This window comes from Nicotiana tabacum, chromosome 20 (genome assembly GCF_000715075.1).
Source record: "Nicotiana tabacum cultivar K326 chromosome 20, ASM71507v2, whole genome shotgun sequence".
NCBI classification, from domain to species: Eukaryota; Viridiplantae; Streptophyta; class Magnoliopsida; order Solanales; family Solanaceae; genus Nicotiana; species Nicotiana tabacum.
Genome location: NC_134099.1, coordinates 122,559,227 through 122,579,175, shown reverse-complemented (window position 1 = coordinate 122,579,175; position 19,949 = coordinate 122,559,227). Strand labels below are relative to the sequence as shown.

The window sequence follows — 19,949 nt, the reverse complement described above, 5'->3', positions numbered from 1 at the left end:
TTCTAGAGCATTTGCCTCCTTTTTTTGACCATTTTGAATATTTGCCCCTCTCCTTCTTCAAGGAGTTTTATCTTTGGAACCGATTGGTCTGTTACACTTTATGCGTGGCATAGACTCTGTCCCCCATGGACTTTATTCTATTTGGAGCATTAGCAGCTGAAATATGACATTTAGCTTTGGGTCAGCAAATGTTTATGGCAATAATTTGTAAATGAATTATCACTTGAACTTCAAGTTCATATTTTCTTGTACGAGGATCTATATGTATTCATAATAATTCATTTCACGTATCACTTTCTTAGCTGCCCATTTTCTCCCCCTAATATTGGGATCACCAACACATTTCCCAACCTTCTTTGGGAACACATCTTTGTGCATTGTGGTGGAATAATTAAATCATATAACACATCCATATTTCTATATAGAAATTATTTGGTTCCTGACCCTGAACCGATTGTGATAGGAAGAAATTTTCATAACTTGGCTAGATGCGTACAAGTGTTGCTGTATATTAAATAATACATCTCATACAAAATTTCGTTTTTTGAGAGTTTTGTTCTCATAACCAATGATTTAGCTATAACTGGAGGCATACAATTTCTGCTAAACCAACTTGGATTTAAACCAGTATTATTAAGATAAATTATCATAATTTATATTCTGGAATTGTGCTATAATAATTTGAGCAAGCAATCTTGCAAAAACCAAACTACAAGTTGATAACAAATGCACATGTGACCATATAATAGATGCATCTATTAAAACCATATAATAGTAAACGGTTCACATGGCAGGTGACTGGGCCCATATATTTATCACCTTTTATTTGTTCCAGAAATCAAGGGATGCAATCCCTACCTTAACTGGTATATCATGAGAATAAGCAGCATAAGAGAATTCTTGAAGAATCTTTTATTCTTCAATATATGCCAATATAATTCTCAATTAATTTTTTTCGCATCATAATTGAGCCGGGATGGTCAACCGGTTATGCCAACTAATATTTATTTTAGTAAACCTCTAGTTTACTTGTGGCATATGATTAAAGCATCATGCTTATATTTGTGTAGTATAAATAGAAATAAAACTGGGTAACCTTTCATATTTACCCGATATGATTATAGAAATATGAATATATTCAATCTTCCTTTCATTTATTGTCTCAATATGATAATCATTTTGACTTGTACATTTGAAACTCAAAAAGTTTCTTCTGAGACTATACAATATCAATGTCATGAATAATTTTATTCATCCGGAGCTCTTAACAAATTTTGTACTACACGATCTTTTATCAAACCATTCATATGGTAAATGTCTCATTCACAGAGAAACTTATATTATAATAGATTTTCATGGTCAAAATCATCATAAGCAAAATCATTTATTGCTTTAATTTTGACTTTAATAACTTTTATAAGGCATGGCAAAATAATATTTGGCGTATCACATGTACGCGACCAATGACATATTTATGTAACCACACAATAATATTTATTCTCTTTATTTCACTCAAACCTCTCTTAGAGGTGAGTTGTGTGGTATTCATCTAATCATGAATTGCATGTCTTTATTCATTGTTTTTCTCACATATTGTCACATTCAACTTTAGGAATGAGTTTTGCATTCTCAATGCTTATCACAAGTCACATTCTCTTCAAGGAATGGATCATAATCAGCGACGTGTTTTATTATTTGCATACCAATTTTATGGTAAACATTGCCTTCACATTTTGAAGGACTATTTTGAGAACCCTTATTGTTTTCTTTTAAAATCATAGTGATGATTATTATTATTTTGATCTTTGGAACGCCCACGTTCATTGTTCAACCACATGTCTTCATTTAAACTTATTATGTACTGCTACCACATTCACTTCAAGAATGAAACAAATCAAGTGGGACAATCTTCATGCCTTAATGAAAAATATATTATTTTTCTTTAGTCATCATTATACTATCAATATGGTGCATTGGGACTCGAATCCAATGTATTACCCATGTAAAGACATGTTTGACGATAATGACTTGAAACTCTATCAGGATTCAAATCCATGTCTTACCCCAAGCTTTAAAAATAATGCCAATTTATAATGATTACATGCATAAAACCAATTAGTGCTCTAGTGATATCATATTTGTAAGTTTATATGAACTAACACTATAAAAATATTTATTCTACACTAAATAACTAATTGTTGTGGTATTGATTAAAAATTGGACATCGATATCTCAATAACCCAAAGCAAATATCACGTCCGCTAATTTGAATAAAATGAATTAAGTGGTGCATAAATATGATATAAAAATATCATAATAATTTGACAAAAATCGTAAATTAGATAATACCAAAATATGTCTAAACCGTATGTCCAGTTAGTGCATGGTATACATTATTAAATTATATAACTTAATTCGCATGACTTAAAAGGTACTAAATACATGTAGGAACAATACTGGTTAATATGAATACCCTTATTGCACTAAGGTCTTTATCAAGCAATTCCAGTAATAATTTGGTTAAGTGATTTGACATGCTACATAACTAGTATTGTTGCTTTATTATATATCACAATTCAATTTTCAGAAAGTTAATAAGAAAGTAATAATATTTTGCTATACAGTTTACATATTCCAATAGGCTAGCTAGCTATAAAACATAATGATATCACTATTGTCAAGTACCAGCAAAACCATGTTACTTTGCTTTTAAAGTCATTAGTTCATATAATTAGATGAACAATTGAATGAAGGCAGTAAACAATAACAAGGAAAGAATTGATTAGTTTAATAACTATTCCGATCAAACATATATCTGTCCGTGAAACTAAAAGGCCATGAGAATTGTACCAAAGTATAAATTATTTCACAGTTTCTAATGGAACTAAGCTCCAAAGTTAGTTAAAGAAAAAAAAATTGTACCGAATTTTCATACCACAAGATGGAATAGAAATGATAGAATGTTGACTTACTAGGAATATTATCGTTGTCCGATAAGAGATGTAGCAAATAAAGACATATATTTCCATATAGAAATGATTGAACACGTTAATTTGATAAGAACTATCATTAATGAAAAATTTGGTGTAGTACATACCTCTTATACTAATATTTTATCTTATCAAAATAAAATAGTTACGAATATTATTATTATTATTATATTAATTATATGTGACAGTAAACTAATGTATAATCATTATACTAGGCATACTAAATTGTATTATAAGGTAAAACCATAAGCATACATAATAAAGTATAATTGTAATTTTGTAAATTATGTAGTCTAACGCATGCCACCTATTATTAGTTCACGAAAATTTAACTATACTATATTCATGAACAAGATGCTCAAGTTTATATTATGACAATAGATCATCCATATATACCTTACCAGAAGTGGAATTCAACCTTAAGGTTAGAGACTTCGTGCTGATAACGTGTTATGAAATATAACTCAAAGTAACAATATGGAACAAGAAAATAAAAGCAATTTAGTAAAACATGAACAAGAAATGGAGATAGAGAGAAGGAAGAGATTTCTTCTTCAATTGTGTGTATCTTTCCATTGCAATTACATAGTCTTTTATAGGCATAAAAAATAAAGATGATGGACATAGAGTAGGAAATTTAATCTTTAAGTTATTCACAACATGGACATCCAATGTACAAACTATTCATGACAAGAAAATATTTATTGGTTTGTATTAAAAAACAATATTTAGTTTCTATTTTTTGTTTTGTTTTTGGGTGCCATTATCAGAACTGAAGGCTATGTACAAAACCAAAACACACACAGAAACACAGAGGGCAAAATGGGAGGAACAGGAAGAGCACTGCTAAACCTCTCTCTCACTTCCTCCTCCACTTCTTCCTTCCGTTTCTCTTTCTCTCTCCTCCCTTCCCGTTTGCCTTTCTCCACAAAACCACTTCTTCCCCACCCCCCTAGGGTTTTACTAGGGTTTAGACCCCTTTGTTCTGCCACCACCACCACAACTGCTACTGAAGAATCACTAATTCAACCCATTAAACATTCAATTCTTTTAGAAAGGCTTAGACTTAGACATCTTAAAGAATCTGCAAAGCCCACTTTAGAACCCAAACAACTAACACAAAAATTTAAAGCTGAGGTGAATGATGATGGAGTTAAGAAGAGTAAAAAAAAAGCGGTGGCGTCGAGTTTTGAGGAGTTAGGTTTGAGTGAAGAGGTTATGGGGGCTTTAGGTGAAATGGGTATTGAAGTGCCGACTGAGATTCAGTCAATTGGGATACCTGCTGTGATTGAGGGGAAAAGTGTGGTTTTGGGTTCGCATACGGGATCTGGCAAGACTCTTGCTTATATGTTGCCTATTGTTCAGGTGAAACATTCATATGACTAAGCATATTTAACCTTCAATTTATTACAATGTGTGATTTTGGTTCCTCTATATAGGAAATATGTTACATTTAGATTAATTTTAGAACTGTATTATTACCCTCGATTATGGAGTAACAGTCCAAGTTTAACATAGAACATGGGTAATCCAATGATGCAATGGTATATGATTGGTTAAATTTTTGAAGATACATAAGCAGAGTAATCAAAAGTGCACATTCCAATTTATTGAAGGTTACATTTGCTTAATCAGATATCACAAAGATCAAAATTAGAATTTGCCGATGTTTGAGGGACTAAAAGTGCAAATTCCCTTGGTCGTTTGATTACCAATAGTAGCTTGTACTTATTGTTATTAGTTATTGAGTATACTTGCTGTAGTTTTCTGTCCCATTTTTCTTCTTAGGTTAGTGTGTAGGAGATGGTTTGGATTACTCTTGCTTCATTTCATTTAGGAGAAAAAAATGCTTCATCGATGATGATGCGCTATGGAGCCTGAAATTCCAACAATTTGAACGAAAATGAATTATATCATTCTATCAACTACACTTCAATCCAAAACTAGTTGCGTCGACTGTGGATAAATACTTTGTGTCATTCCAAATAGCTTGTACTTGTTGTTAATAGTTATTGAGTGATACTTGCTGTAGTTTTTTTGTCCCGTTTTTCTTCTTAGGTTAGTGTGTAGGAGATGTTTTGGATTACTCTTGCTTCATTTCATTTAAGAGGAAAAAATGCTTCATCGATGATGATGCGCTATGCAGCCTGAAATTCCAACAATTTGAACGAAAATGAATTATATCAATCTATCAACTACACTTCAATCCAAAACTAGTTGCGTCGACTGTAGGATAAATACTCTGTATCATTCCATATAGCTTGTATTTGTTGTTATTAGTTATTGATTGATACTTGCTGTAGTTTTTTGTCCCGTTTTTCTTCTTAGGTTAGTGTGTAGGAGATAGTTTGGATTACTCTTACTTCATTTCATTTAGGGGGAAAAAATGCTTCATCGATGATGATGCGCTATGCAGCCTGAAATTCCAACAATTTGAACGAAAATGAATTATATCAATCTATCAACTTACACTTCAATCCAAAACTAGTTGCGTCGACTGTAGGATAAATACTCTGTGTCATTCCAAATAGCTTGTACTTGTTGTTATTAGTTATTGAGTGATACTTGCTGTAGTTTTTTGTCCCGTTTTTCTTCTTAGGTTAGTGTGTAGGAGATAGTTTGGATTACTCTTGTTTCATTTCATTTAGGGGAAAAAAATGCTTCATCGATGATGATGCGCTATGCAGCCTGAAATTCCAACAATTTGAATGAAAATGAATTATATCAATCTATCAACTACACTTCAATCCAAAACTAGTTATGTCGACTATAGGATAAATACTCTGTGTCATTCCAAATAGCTTGTACTTGTTGTTATTAGTTATTGAGTGATACTTGCTGTAGTTTTTTGTCCCGTTTTTCTTCTTAGGTTAGTGTGTAGGAGATAGTTTGGATTACTCTTGCTTCATTTCATTTAGGGGAAAAAAATTCTTCATCGATGATGATGCGCTATGCAGCCTGAAATTCCAACAATTTGAACGAAAATTAATTATATCAATCTATCAACTACACTTCAATCCAAAACTAGTTGCTTCAACTATAGGATAAATATTCTGTGTCATTCCAAATAGCTTGTACTTGTTATTAGTTATTGAGTGATACTTGCTGTAGCTTTTTGTCCCGTTTTTCTTCTTAGGTTAGTGTGTAGGAGATAGTTTGGATTACTCTTGCTTCATTTCATTAAGGGGAAAAAATGCTTCATCGATGATGATGCGCTATGCAGCCTGAAATTCCAACAATTTGAACGAAAATGAATTATATCAATCTATCAACTACATGTCAATCCAAAACTAGTTGGGATTGACTATAGGATAAATACTCTGTATCATTCCATTACTGAGTGAATGGTCTTTTAGGGAAAAATTGGGGTAATCTAGAACATGATGCACTTATTCTATACTGAAAAATCTCTTACCAAAAAAAGAAGAAGAAAAAAAAGACGAACTCCTGGTAACACCAGGCCTAGTGTAAGTGTAGAAACATCAACTAAGCCTAAATGCCAACCAAATGGTATCACATATGCAGTTCTTTTGCTTCCATTCTATTCTGGATATGTATTATATGTAGGAATAAATATTCACACTCACGGATGAATCAACATTCTGCATTTACCATACTCTGTTTGGGGGGTTATAAACAGATCATCTGAACTTTGCCTTTGCAATTTCTTTTCTGGGTTTTCATTTGTGTGTAGCAAGAGGGTAAATATATAAAAGAAGAAACTTGTGTGGAACAAGAATTAGAGAGAGGTTAACCTTTCCTTATCAAAAAAAGGTTAACTTGGGAACTTGCTTTGACCTAGTCTAGCAATTTTAAGGAGACTTTTACGTATGGCCTTATTCGATGATACAGACACATACTTTATCATTGGTTGCATACTCCTCATCCAACTTCGCTTGGCTTTGCATAAAAATGAATTATTCAGTCTGACAATATCTTTGTAGCTATCAAACATCATGCCAGTGGGAATGTCTTCTGCAAAATAGAGCTTCCTTGTGTTGAAAAGTGTATTTGCATTTAGCTTTGTAGGTTTTAAAGAATTTAACAGGTTTAAGTTGCACAAACTTCACTGACTGATGTATCAGTGAACCAATATATAAACACTCATGTCTTCAGGTAACATGGTATTAAAGCTGATTAGTGGGTTAACTCTTATTCAAAGTTCTTTATTCCTTTTAGCCTGATTTGAGGTATGGTGTTTAATATTTTAGTTGTTGAGACAAGAAGAGGAATTCCATGGTATGCACATGAAGCCTAGGCGCCCCCGAGCTGTTGTGCTATGCCCTACTAGGGAGCTCTGTGAGCAGGTTTATTTACCATTTCGGCAACTAACAATTTTATTAAACGTGAGAGAACTCTTCCGGCTAACAGAATCCAATTGCCATTGCAGGTTTTTCGTGTGGCAAAGTCTATCAGTCATCATGCACGGTTCAGATCTACCATGGTTAGTGGCGGCGGCCGTTTGAGACCTCAAGAAGATTCTTTGGGTGGCCCAATTGACATGATTGTGGGGACTCCAGGCAGGGTTCTACAACATATTGAAGAGGGAAACGTGGTTTATGGTGACATCAGATACTTGGTAATTGTTATTGGTTTCCAGAGTAGGTACTTTGTTTCCAAATATCTTACTGTGAAAATTTCTGGATAGGTCTTGGATGAGGCTGATACCATGTTTGATCGCGGTTTTGGTCCTGATATACGAAAATTTCTTGCACCACTGAAAAACCGTGCTTCGAAGCCTGGTGATGAAGGATTTCAAACTGTGTTGGTGACAGCAACAATGACAAAGGTATGCCAAGTGGATTATGAAAAGGCTAAATAGATAATTTATTTAAAAGGTGATGGTTACTTTGGCAGTAATGTTTCTTATGTTTTTGTTTTTAAAAAACAAAGCTTTATAGTTTAGGTTGAAGTTGATTGGCGGCAAAATTGCAATAAAGCTTTTGTCAAAAGGTTAATGTCATCTAACCTTTTGATTGACATAAGTGGAACTAGATGTCTCCAGACCCTTTTTAGATTTGTCAAAAGGGTTATGTCATGTACCTTCTGAGTGTGTATTTACTGAACTATGTAGAAATTTTCAAGGAGTTAAAAATCAGAAAGTAAAGGAAAGATGGGCCAGAACAATGGATAGAGCTTTGTCCCATAAATTTCAGTAATGGATGCAACACTTAATATTGATGTATAATTATCGTTCTTTCACTGGGTTTGGGAAGGATATTTATGTATGCACTGAAAGACTAATAAAGCTAGAATGCAAAGTTTTATTTGGATCACTATGTCATGTGCAAGACAAGGAGAATTTCATCTAGTACAGCTGAAAGCAGTGTTATCATTGTATTATGTCACTCTATTAACTACTAAGGGTATTAAGGTAAGTGGCCTGTCATCAAAGTTATTCTTTAACCCAGTGTTTTTAAGAGCGAGAAGCGCAAAAAAGCGACAAGGGCTCGCCTCGCTTCAAAAGCGAAGCGCACGCTTTATTAAAGCATCTCAATCTTACCCATTTTCAATTGATTCAGTGTGCAAGTTTTCTACTTCGAGGTGGTTTCAGCTGATATTTGTATGCTTTGCAGGCAGTTCAAAAGTTGGTTGACGAGGAGTTTCAAGGGATTCAGCATTTACGTACTTCTACATTACATAAGAAGATTGCTTCTGCTCGTCATGATTTCATCAAACTTTCAGGTTCTGAGAACAAGCTGGAGGCGTTGCTACAGGTGTGGCACTATTTATGTACCCTTTCCCGTCATTCCAGGCATGTCTATGAGTGTGTACGTACAGCGCGATATGATAGCTGTATCTAATGGGAAGCAACAGAAAAAAAAATAATTTCTAAATGAAACATGAGTGTGGATCTTTTAGTCCGTTTGGGTAATTTTCCAGACATTGATTTTGTGCACATTTCTCAAACAAGATTTTTCATCTTGAGATCGAGGAATTTAAGTGAAGAATAACTAGTGGACAAACTGTTTCATGCATCTAATGAAGAATTCTGCTGTTATCGTTAGAGTTCTATGGGGTTTTACTGTCACTAAGTGAAAATTTTGGTCAATTTGCTGGAGAAATTAGAGATGATTAAGATTTCAAGGAGAACTAACAGCACTCCCGTTGTTGTCTCTTGGCTTTAGTGTCATAGGTATAGCACTCAAGGTTCGCAGTTTCATGTTACAATTTGAGTTGATATTTGAAAGATGTGAATTCTTGCCATGGGTGGCAATGTACAAGTAGTTCACAAAACGACAAAAAGCCTTGCGTATAATTGTGCTCATTGTAGCTCACAATATATAAAGCAGCAAAGCTTTCTGATTTACATTATGCAATTTTCCAGGTTCTTGAGCCAAGTTTAGCAAAGGGCAATAGAGTGATGGTATTCTGTAACACGTTGAATTCCAGTCGTGCTGTGGATCACTTTCTCAGTGAAAACCAATTTTCTACTGTTAACTACCATGGGGAAGTTCCAGCAGAACAAAGGTAAGAAGAGAGAAGTTGAATAATATTCCTGCAACAGGCAATACATTGCCTAGTCTACTACCCTGACTCTTGTCTTAATCGTTTTGCTTTTACTTTGAGTCTTTGGCCTCCTCCATACTTCAGCCCCTTTACGTACCCTTCACTTATAGTTTCTGACTTTATCATTGATTGGTTATCAGCCATCGTCCTGAGGAACATAAGAACGAGACATCTTGTTTGTCATTCTTTATTTTGACATTATTCTGGTCTTGTCCTCCACTATGATTATTTTCTCTTTTGCTGCTGTTTGTGCATTTATCCTCCAGTTAAAAGATGGAAATAACAGCAATAGCCTCAATTTGCAACTCAAATTTATAAATACTGAACTGTTCTCCTGTCCAAAAAAAGACACTGAATTTTTTCTTAGGTGAAAGATTCTAAGATGTTAGAAAGTCAAGATTGATGAAATGTCCATGACGTTGTAATGGAGTTATGGTCCCTGTAATCTAAGAATTGCTCCATCAAGTTTTAGATGCTGCACTTTTTCCCTCCATTGGTAACAGCATTTCTTCTGCAGGGTTGAAAACCTTGCAAAGTTTAAGAGCGATGAAGGAGATTGTCCCACTTTGGTCTGCACAGACTTGGCTGCTAGAGGGCTGGATTTAGATGTGGATCATGTCGTCATGTTTGATTTCCCTAAGAATTCTGTAAGCACTTGCTTGGGTTTTGCCTAACATGTCATCTTCTTGTCATTACAAGCTAAAACCGTTTTTGTATGTTTAAATCCTTATCCTTTTCTTTTGCCTGTTCTAGATTGATTATCTCCATCGCACTGGAAGGACTGCTCGTATGGGTGCCAAAGGTTGGTTTGCATGAATCTTAATACAATTCGTTTTCCTAGTTGAGTTTAGTCCTTCACTTGACAGCTTTTTGTTGGTACTGTGAATGCAGAGCATGTTTGCTCGTTACATAAACTAGATGTGCATTCTTAGTAATCGTAGCTGTTTTTCCTTTCCTTGAGAATAAATTTTTTGATAAGGCAACTATTCATCGAACATAATGGGGGAAGACCCCCTGTATATAAGTGGTATAAAAGAAGTGGATAACCTACCCCAAACATGCTCTCCACAAAATGCACCCTAACATCTATGCTAACAGCAATCTCGTTAGTGATCCAAAAGGTCAACAAATGCAAGAAGTTAGTCTATCCAATAGTATTCTCTTTCCAGAGGAAATTACCACGGTGCCTCATGGTGATTTTGATAATGTTGCTTTGCGTGCTTGGTTTTTGAATGATGCATGTGCTTCATACTTCATATATGCACCTTTGAAATTCTTATTGCTCATCATTTAGGTTATAATTTGTTTTAGTTGGCAGCTCTCAGGCCTGCAAAGTTTCCAATATAACTTTTTTGCATGTGTAGGGAAAGTTACAAGTTTGGTTTCCAAAAAGGACTTGCTTTTAGCCGCTCGCATCGAGGAAGCCATGATGAAGAATGAGAGCTTGGAGGCTCTCTCAGTAGACGGTGTCAAAAGGGATATTGCCAGGTCTCGCATAACTGAACAGAAGGACAAGCGTGAAAAGTTGGTCAAAGTTTCAAATTCAAGAGGCAAGACTAAAGCTTCCACAGGTAAATCCTCCAGTGTTCGCAGAAAGACCGATCCAAAAAAATCTTCCGGAGCAAAGTCTGGCAAAGTACCAGCTAAGTCAAAACCAACCATAGCAATCAAGGTATCAAAGAGGGTTAGCACTTCCACTGGTAAGAAACGAGGAGACAGTCGAAGCTCTAGCGTCTCCACGTCGAAACTAAATGTTGTTGGATTCAGGGGCAGGAGTTCATCATCGAGTAAAAACGCAAATGTTAGGGCTGGTTAACATGCCTAGAGTTCAATCATGTATACTGAATTTTGTTTTCTTTTCTTTCTCCTTGTAAAATTTATGGTTAGTCATTTTGATATTTTCATTCATCAAATTGTGCAATGTCAAGAGCCCTTCTCCATGACTTGTCATTGTTGTTCCCTTTTTGTCACTATATTGCAATTGTCAGACTGTTCAGAACGTGAGTGACCCTCTGTTATTAGAGATGGAGAAAATCTCTTCTTGAATATGGAGATTTTCGACCAATGATTCCATGACTTTTGCTTGAACGTTCTGCCAAAAGGATGATGAGCTATGGTGAGCCTTACCACTCCTGCAAAATTTGTTGTAACCTAAGAATTCCTGAAGAAAAAAAAAAGCTCGCTTATGCATTCACTTTTCTCGCAATTCTCTCCTGCTAATTGCCTACCCATCAAAACCTAAAAAACAGGTTCGACTGGGAAAACCTCAGCAAAGATTCACTCTGTGAGACGTTTAGTAGTTCCTGACTTGGTCTTAGAAGCGAAAGTCTCAGCCGCTGGTTGGACTCTTGACCTCTATAGGAACCCCTTTTCAATCAAGAAAGAGAAATCAATTCGCGATGATGAAATTTTTTGTCACCTGTAAGTGTATCTCTCATCCTCCATTCTTTTTCTTACCACCATTCGTGAGCACGTGATTTTGCTATATGTGAAATACTCCTATAAAATCAAAGAAAATAGATTTTTTCTAATTTTTTGTCATTTTATAGGACTTTTATTAATTGTTTGCATTTTTGTGCACGTTTAATTCTTATTAAAATCATGAAAAATACTAAAATACCATGCATTGCATTTTGATTTTGTTTTTATACTTTTAGGATTCATTAGTTAATTAATTGTTGTACTAAAGATGAAAATCACAAAAATAACTCATTTTACATTTTTACCTTTTAATTTTTAGATTATTGATTTTTCTCTTTTGATTTAGGATCAAGTAATTGTTATAAATATTATAATTAGCTTAATTTTACAATTTAGACTAATTTAGGAATTTGATTTAGGTTTTTTCTTAATTAAAAAAAAAGGAAAAAGAAAAGGAAATAAGGAAAAAGAAATTGAAGAAAAGGTTTAATTGGATATTGGGCTAGTTCTTGCACCCAAATCAGACCCAAATTTTCTTACCTAGCCCAAAAAACAGACCCGACCCGCCTGACCCAAAACCCCTACTCTTTTAATTGAAAGACCTAGACCTAATCACATCAGAAGATGGGACCTCACCCTAAAGAAGCTAGAAAAACGACGCTCCATTTTCCCCCCTAAAAAGAGACGAAAACTGACCCTTCTCCTGGACTCTGTCAACGGTACACCCCTCTCCATTGCTCAACAAGAACGATCAGATTTCTACCCCAAGTTGAAAACGGCGAACCTACCTATCAAAAATAATTTTTTTTTTGATTCTCTCTTTGAGTTGGAGAAAAAACCAGTGAACTCATATCCTTGACAAAAGCAGCAGCCAAATCTCGAAGCCCTTTTAAATTCGGCCGAGAATGTAGGACACACGCACACATGTATACAAAAGGAGTTTAAGAAGGGAAAACAAGGTAGAAAAGAGGATTAGGAAGCTGTCCCAGATTTCAGTTCATCTATTCAATATTTTCTGGGATTTCTAAAGTGACCGAGCTTTTAAAATTGTTGGTTTGTTGATTCTGCTTGTTTCTGGATTTATTGAGCTTTGTTTTCATACTTTCAGACCTTTATTTGGTCCTTGATTGTTGTGTTTTGCATTTAGGTATGTGATTTCTTATTTGTTCTTCACTATTGGAGTTTATGAATGAAGCTTGTGCTATCTGCAAATGAGTTCATATTTAATTTCTTCGATCCAACTTGTTTGATTCTCAACCTGTTCATGTTCTTCTTTTCTGATGAGTTTTCAGTGACCTCCATGTACTTTTGTTTGTCCAGCCTGTTTGTTTTGTTAAAATTTTATTAATTAACTGTTAAAAAAAAAGTCTCGCCCTTGGCATTCATAGCACAATTTTGGAAGGATCACACAAAGTCTGGTTCATTTGGGCCCCAAATGATGAGTAGCGGCCCAATATCCCTGCTGCACCCTCTTTTATTCAATAAGGCCCTTTGAAATATTAGTCTTCAGGCCCAGACAATGGAACTAGCTGAGAATTTCAACGCCTTCACTAAGTCAGAAACATAATCAACCATACTAATTCCTATTAGTTAAATCTCATACTTTACCCACATCATTTTATAATCTTTGAACCTCCACAGTCAATCTCAAACTTAGAAAACTAATTAATTCATATAAACACTCTTAGTTTGCTTTAGGCACGCAATTAAATTATTACAACTACGGGTACGATTCCCTTGATGTAGTTGTGATACATAATTTCAAATTAGATTAAGGTAGGAGCAACTTTAATTTGCCTTAGAGAAAAATACAAATCTTTTCTTTTTTAAAAATAATTTGAGGTGTGCCATACACAAACAAAAATCCATAAGCTATGACCCTCACATCAATATTAACTTAGTATAGAAAACACATTTTGAACATCGTAGTTTGCTTTAGGCGTGATTAAATAATAAATTATCGTGGCCATGGGTACGGTTCCCGTGGTATGGTCCGATACGTAAATCCCAATTCGGGTGTGCATTTCATGTGACCCGATCATAACAACTCCGAATAATAATAAAATAAACATATTGCGAATCACGGGTGTATTTCATGTAGCGTGGTTTGCGGTGTGTTCTAAAAACGGCAAGTGTACGACAATCGTAACTTGTTCAAGAAATAATTCCATAAATCTTAAAAAGAGGTCAAAATAATTAGAAGCGGTTATAAAGTTAAAAATGCATAATAGGTTTAAAACGTGTAGTAAATCAGATAATAGGCCAATTATTAAAAGTTTAAGCGACCGTGCTAGAACCACGGAACCCGGGAGTGCCTAACACCTTCTCCCGGGTTAATAGAATTCCTTATCTAGAATTTCTGGTTCGCAGACTTATAAAGTAAAGTCGAATTTCCTCGATTTGGGATTTATAAATCGGTGACTTGGGACACCAAATAAACTATTCCAAGTGGCGACTCTGATAAATTAAATAATCCCATTTCGAATAATATCACTTTAATTGTAAAAACTCTCATATCCCCTCTCGGGTGGTAAAAAGGAGGTGTGACACCGTTAAAATTGAATTATTTTAATATTGATTGAAAAGGACATTAATTGAAAACGTTATGTAACTTAGAATTGCACGCCTCTGCTGACAAGCTAATTGATTAGTCCAATTCCATGAGCATGGTGTAGTTGTTGCTTGCTTGCCAATGTCAGACTAAAATGTGATAAACTGTAATCACTATAAGCAAATTATGCAGCATAAAGAAAAGTAGTGAAGAAATAAAGAGGCAACTAAGCTAACACTAAATGTTTTCTGAAACTGTACAAGAATTCCTACACTAATCTATGCCTGGAAACTTGAATTCTACTCTTTTCCTACAATGACTAGCCTTTCTTCTACCTTGGCAACAGAGAAAATAAATGCCTACACCTCTAAAATAAAAGAGACAGGAAAGATAAGCAAAAAAGAATCAACTTTGAGTTAACTGATTTATTAAAGGCTGAGAAGTTTTTCCAAATTCTTCAGGTGGGCTCTTCACTTCCATTAGAAGTGCCACCACTTCTTTCATGGTTGGCCTTTCACTTGGTGATGAATTCACACAGAACATAGCTATTCCAATTGTTTGTAGCATTTCTTGTACCATTTGATCCGGTAAAGCCCGTAGCTTGGAATCCAAAATTGTAACAGCTGGTTCAAAGCTTCCCATCTTCTTCTTTACCCACTCAACAATGTGTAGTCCATCACCAATCTGAGGCTCAATTGCACTACGTCCACTCAGTATTTCCAGCAACACCACTCCATAACTGTAGACATCGCTTTTTTCTGTTATATTCACTGTGTATCCATATTCTGCAGCCATAGTGGTAAAAATTCATGTCAAAATCTATGAGCACAACTTGTTTAGCTTACACTTCCAAATTTGACAATAAATTACAACATTGTGATTTGACCTATAACTGAAAACTGTTAAAGACATAATTAAATAAATAAAAGTATACCCTCTCTAACAGCTTAAGCTTTTAGAAAAGATGGGGATGCAATTCAATACAAACATAAAAAAACATCACATTTATTCAGGAAAAAGAAAAAAAATTGTCCTATAAAAGCAGCCAACATTTAAGATGAGAAATAGAAAGTTGAAAGATACATGCCTGGAGCTATATACCCATAAGATCCTGCTAGTCTGGACATCGCTTGATAATTTGGAGAATTCATCAGCTTTGCAAGTCCAAAATCTGCTAAATAAGCCTCAAATTTGGAGTCAAGGAGTATGTTGTTGCACTTGACATCTCTATGAAGAATTGCTGGCACACAGTAATGGTGAAGATAAGCAAGTCCTTGAGCTGATCCAACTGCAATCTTGTACCTGATTTCCCAGTCCAAGTTCCTGTTGCTTTGCAAGAGCTGTTGAAGATTACCATTTGAAATGTAGTTGTAGAGAAGAAGTTTAGTACTCTTGTTTGAACAGTATCCAAGGAGCTTCACTATGTTGCGATGCCTTATGTGACCGAGAATTTGAATTTCAGCAGCGAAAGAATCTATTGGTTCCTCATCTTTCTTTGTTTTCCAGAGCTTCTTAACCGCAATCAACTCGCCATTTGGCATTTCTGCTCTATAAACAACTCCTGAGCAGCCTTTCCCAATAATGTTTTCACCTTTCAAGCAATCCAAGATGTTGTCAATGGTGAAATTGGCCTTTTGGAAGGGGATGAAAGTCCACGGATAGGAAAAATCTTCTGCCCCTACTGCAGAGGCTGACATGCCTGGGGATTTCTCAAATTCATATCTCCGTTTCCTTGTCACAAAAAACAGCGGTGCCACGACTGCTATGGCAACAGATATCACGATCACTGCAACCAAAGCTATGGATTTTACAGACTTCAATCTGGACCTTCCCGTTATACGAGCAGAACAAGCAGAGCCATCAATTGATTCACAAAGGTGTAAATTATCAAGAAAAGAGTTTGATGTGAGTGTTCTAAAGAATGGCGTTACAGGAATAGGCCCTGATAAACTATTGTAAGATACATTTAAAGTAGTGAGACTGGTCAGAGAGCTTAGAATCGCGATGTTTCCACTCAGTATATTGTGAGAAATATCAAGAGATTGCAACCGTGTCAATCCGGATAAACTTTCAGGGAGTTCGCCTGTGAAACGGTTTGAGCTCAAATCCAAGCTGATTGTTAAGCTTGTCATATAACCAATCTCAGGTGAAATTGCACCAGATAAACCATTGGAGCTCAAGTCAAGTAGAGTTAACTTCTGCAAGTTGCTAAATGACTTTGGAATTGGACCAGTAAGCAGATTATTGCTGAGAATAAGTTTGTTCAAGTAACTGAGATTACCAAAACTCCCTGGAATCTCACCAGTGAAGCTGTTCTTGCTGAGATCAAGCTGCTCTAAGTTCACGAGCTCTCCCAATGTTGATGGTATTTCCCCAGTTAGGTAATTGTTATGCACATCCAACAGCTCAAGAACCGTAATGTCGGCAACTTCAGAAGGTAATTCACCAGAGAAATGGTTCATGTATAAATCAAGAAACACAAGATTCTGCAGCTGTCCTATCTCCTTCGGTATTGGTCCAGAAAACTGGTTTTCACCGAGCCTCAACCTCACCAGAGACTGGCACTGTGCCACACTTGGCGGCAAACTTCCTGTTAACGAATTTCCAAGGAACAACAACCTACTCAGCTTCTTCAAACTGAATATCTCTTCAGGTATTGAACCAGTGAGATTGTTCCTTGAGAGGTCAAGTGAATATAGTTCAGTACAGTTCCCAAAAGCAGCTGGAATGGTTCCTGAAACCGAATTCCCCCACAATAAGAAACTCTGCAAGTACTTCAAGTTCCCAACTTGCCAAGGAATAGCCCCTGATAATTGGTTCTTATCAAGCTGAAGAGCTGTTAAGCTACTACAATTACTCAACTGCATTGGAATAGCACTAGTAAGTGCATTATCCGACAAGTGAAGTTGTTCAAGAACCTCTAGCTTTCCCAGATCACCCGGAATTTCACCAGACAAATCATTTGCAGAAACATCAAGAACTACAAGAGATGAACAATTTGAAAGCTCAGCCGGAACAGGGCCAGTAAGCAAATTTCCCCATAAAAGTAAGCTAGTAAGCTTTTGTAACTTGCCCAACTGAGGAGGTATTGAACCAGTGAGCTTATTCATGTGCAAGTATAAGTTCCTAAGCTCTGAACACATCCCAAGTTCAGGTGGTATTGAACCGAAGACTTCAGTATCATATATTGCCAAAGTTTGGAGATTAATTAAATTACCAAATGTGGGTGGAATAACCCCAGAAAGTCCAGTGGCCGCGACACCAAACGTTGTGAGATTGGTGAGTAGGCCTAATCGTGCTGGTATTTCGCCAGTTAGCTGTGGATTTCCTCCAATCCTGAATTGTTGAAGTGACACCAAGGAGCCTAATTGAGAAGGAATCGATCCGTTAAGGAGATTATCTTGGAGACAGAGGATTTCTAGTGAAGTAAGATTGGCAAGTTGTTGTGGGATTTTACCAGTCAATCTGTTTGAATTCAAGAACAGGAACTGAAGTGAGGTAAGCCCACCAAGTTTTGAGGGAATAGGCCCTGAAAGAGAATTAGAAGAAAGGTCCAAAAGCGTAAGATGAGTAAATGAACCAATTAAGGATGAAGGGATTGTGCCTGATATATTTGTAGAAGAAAGATTGAGAAGCTGAAGAGATGAAAGGGAAGAGAGGTCAAAGGGTAAATAAGATAGATTGAGAAATGTATTTGGAAGAGAAACTGAAATAACTCTTTGTTGAGGAGAACAAGAAATGCCTTGCCAAGAACATGGAGTTAAACTTGAAGTATTCCAAGAAGAAAGTACAGAAGATGATGATTTAGCATAAGGGTCAGCTGCTTTTAGAAGAGAGAGCAAAACTTGTCCATCAGAGGAGAGAGAGTTCACTAATACAGCTTTTCTTGGACTCAAACTTATACAGAAGAAGAAAAAAATGAAAAAATATGAAAAAGTTGGTGAAGAGGTAACAAAATGATGGTTTGTCATCTTCTTCAGTTTTTGAGCCTTTGAAATGGAATAACAGTGGAAGTCAAGAAATGGCAACACAAATGGTGGAAGTGAAAGTCGATTGTAGGAGACAACATGCATGTGAAAGAAGCTTAGTTTAATTATGGGAATGCTTCAAACTCGCACCATCTCTTGTTGAAAACATCATGCATGAAATAAAACTTATTGTATTACCTTTATGAAACACTAAAATGCTTTTCTTGATATTGAAAAGAAGGTTCTTATGTACACTTTCTTACCGGAAAAAATGAATTCTTCCTCCCAGCTCCTCCACATACGGTGGTACGTACTACAAGTGGTGGTGGTGGTGTTGAACATGGTGGGTGGCACAAAACCAAGTTATTACGTTCTCTTCACTTCGCTCGAGTCTGTTATTTTGCATTTTACGAAAAATAGAGCATGGAGTAGCTAGGGCTTTGAGCTTTATTATCTTTCCTCATTAAATGAAACTTTTTCGTGACGAGAGGGGTTGCTCCGATGGTAAGCAACCCCATTTCTAACAAAGAGGTTGTGAGTTCGAGTCACCCCAAGAGTAAGGTGGAGAGTTCTTGGTGGGAAGGATGCCGGGGGTCTATTTGGAAACAGCCTCTCTATCTATGGTAGGGGTAAGGTCTGCGTACACACTACCCTCCCCAGACCCCACTAGTGAAATTATACTGGATTGTTGTTGTTGTAAGAGCAAATGCAGCTGCATTATATTTAAATGTCAAAACTTTCTTTTTAATTAAAGTTTATTTAACAAAATGATCCGGGCGCCACAATTATTTATGAATATAAAAGTGTGTTAGTAATTAGTGTTCCTTTTGCTTCATTCTATGTGGCAAGAGTTTAGTGCATGAAGATGCGAGTTAAACGTAAAAATTGCACGGGCGATCAAATGAAGATGAGATTTAAACGTAAAAATTGTATGGGGCGCTCTGTTTGGTCGCCCACATTTAACCTATACCTATTTTTTTAAATTTTTTTAATTTATACCTACTTTTAAACAACTTCAGCCCCTTTTCTCCTCCTCCTTTTCCTCTTTCGTTTTCTTCTTTCTTCTTCTATAACGATGACTTCAACATTATTTTAAAGTACCCATCATCACGAAGGAGTAGTAGGTGCTACAATCCACTGACTTGAAATCTTGAATCGACCTCTTGAAGTTGAGAAGTGGCTGGCTGTATTCTATCTTCCTTGGTAAGTATTAAACGTGCCCGAAAATTTTAAGATTCTCTCTGCAACAAAAATTAATACTACTTGTGTTTTGGAGCTTGAAGTCACTCATAAGTGCTCAGTTGCCTTATAATCAGAAACTGCCTAAGGCTCAGCGAAAAACATCTGACCACAGAAGACAACTCAAAGCTACAATAAGAATGGGTAGACTGCACCAATTATATGAATCATAGTAACCACATTTAAACATATTTTATCATTAGCGGTGCAGTAAACCAAGGATTGATCAACTAACTTTTGCAATCGTGGCATGGTTCCTACAACTTGCTG

The 19,949-nt window shown here is 35.8% G+C and overlaps 2 protein-coding genes across 2 annotated transcripts; one reads left to right on the top strand and one right to left on the bottom strand.

Moving 5' to 3' along the window:
• The first annotated feature begins 3,748 nt into the window (after positions 1-3,748).
• Positions 3,749-11,440, top strand: LOC107794547 (DEAD-box ATP-dependent RNA helicase 39). Its single transcript, XM_016617045.2, has 9 exons — positions 3,749-4,355; positions 7,202-7,297; positions 7,381-7,569; positions 7,639-7,779; positions 8,567-8,707; positions 9,319-9,461; positions 10,018-10,147; positions 10,254-10,302; positions 10,865-11,440. Exons 1-9 carry the CDS (start codon positions 3,813-3,815, stop codon positions 11,314-11,316), a joined length of 1,884 nt encoding a protein of 627 aa, XP_016472531.1. The 5' UTR covers positions 3,749-3,812; the 3' UTR covers positions 11,317-11,440.
• Positions 11,441-14,679: 3,239 nt separating this feature from the next.
• Positions 14,680-18,881, bottom strand: LOC107794548 (uncharacterized). Its single transcript, XM_016617046.2, has 2 exons — positions 15,560-18,881; positions 14,680-15,257 (listed from the first exon to the last, which is right to left on the bottom strand). Exons 1-2 carry the CDS (start codon positions 18,543-18,545, stop codon positions 14,878-14,880), a joined length of 3,366 nt encoding a protein of 1,121 aa, XP_016472532.1. The 5' UTR covers positions 18,546-18,881; the 3' UTR covers positions 14,680-14,877.
• Positions 18,882-19,949: the final 1,068 nt, after the last annotated feature.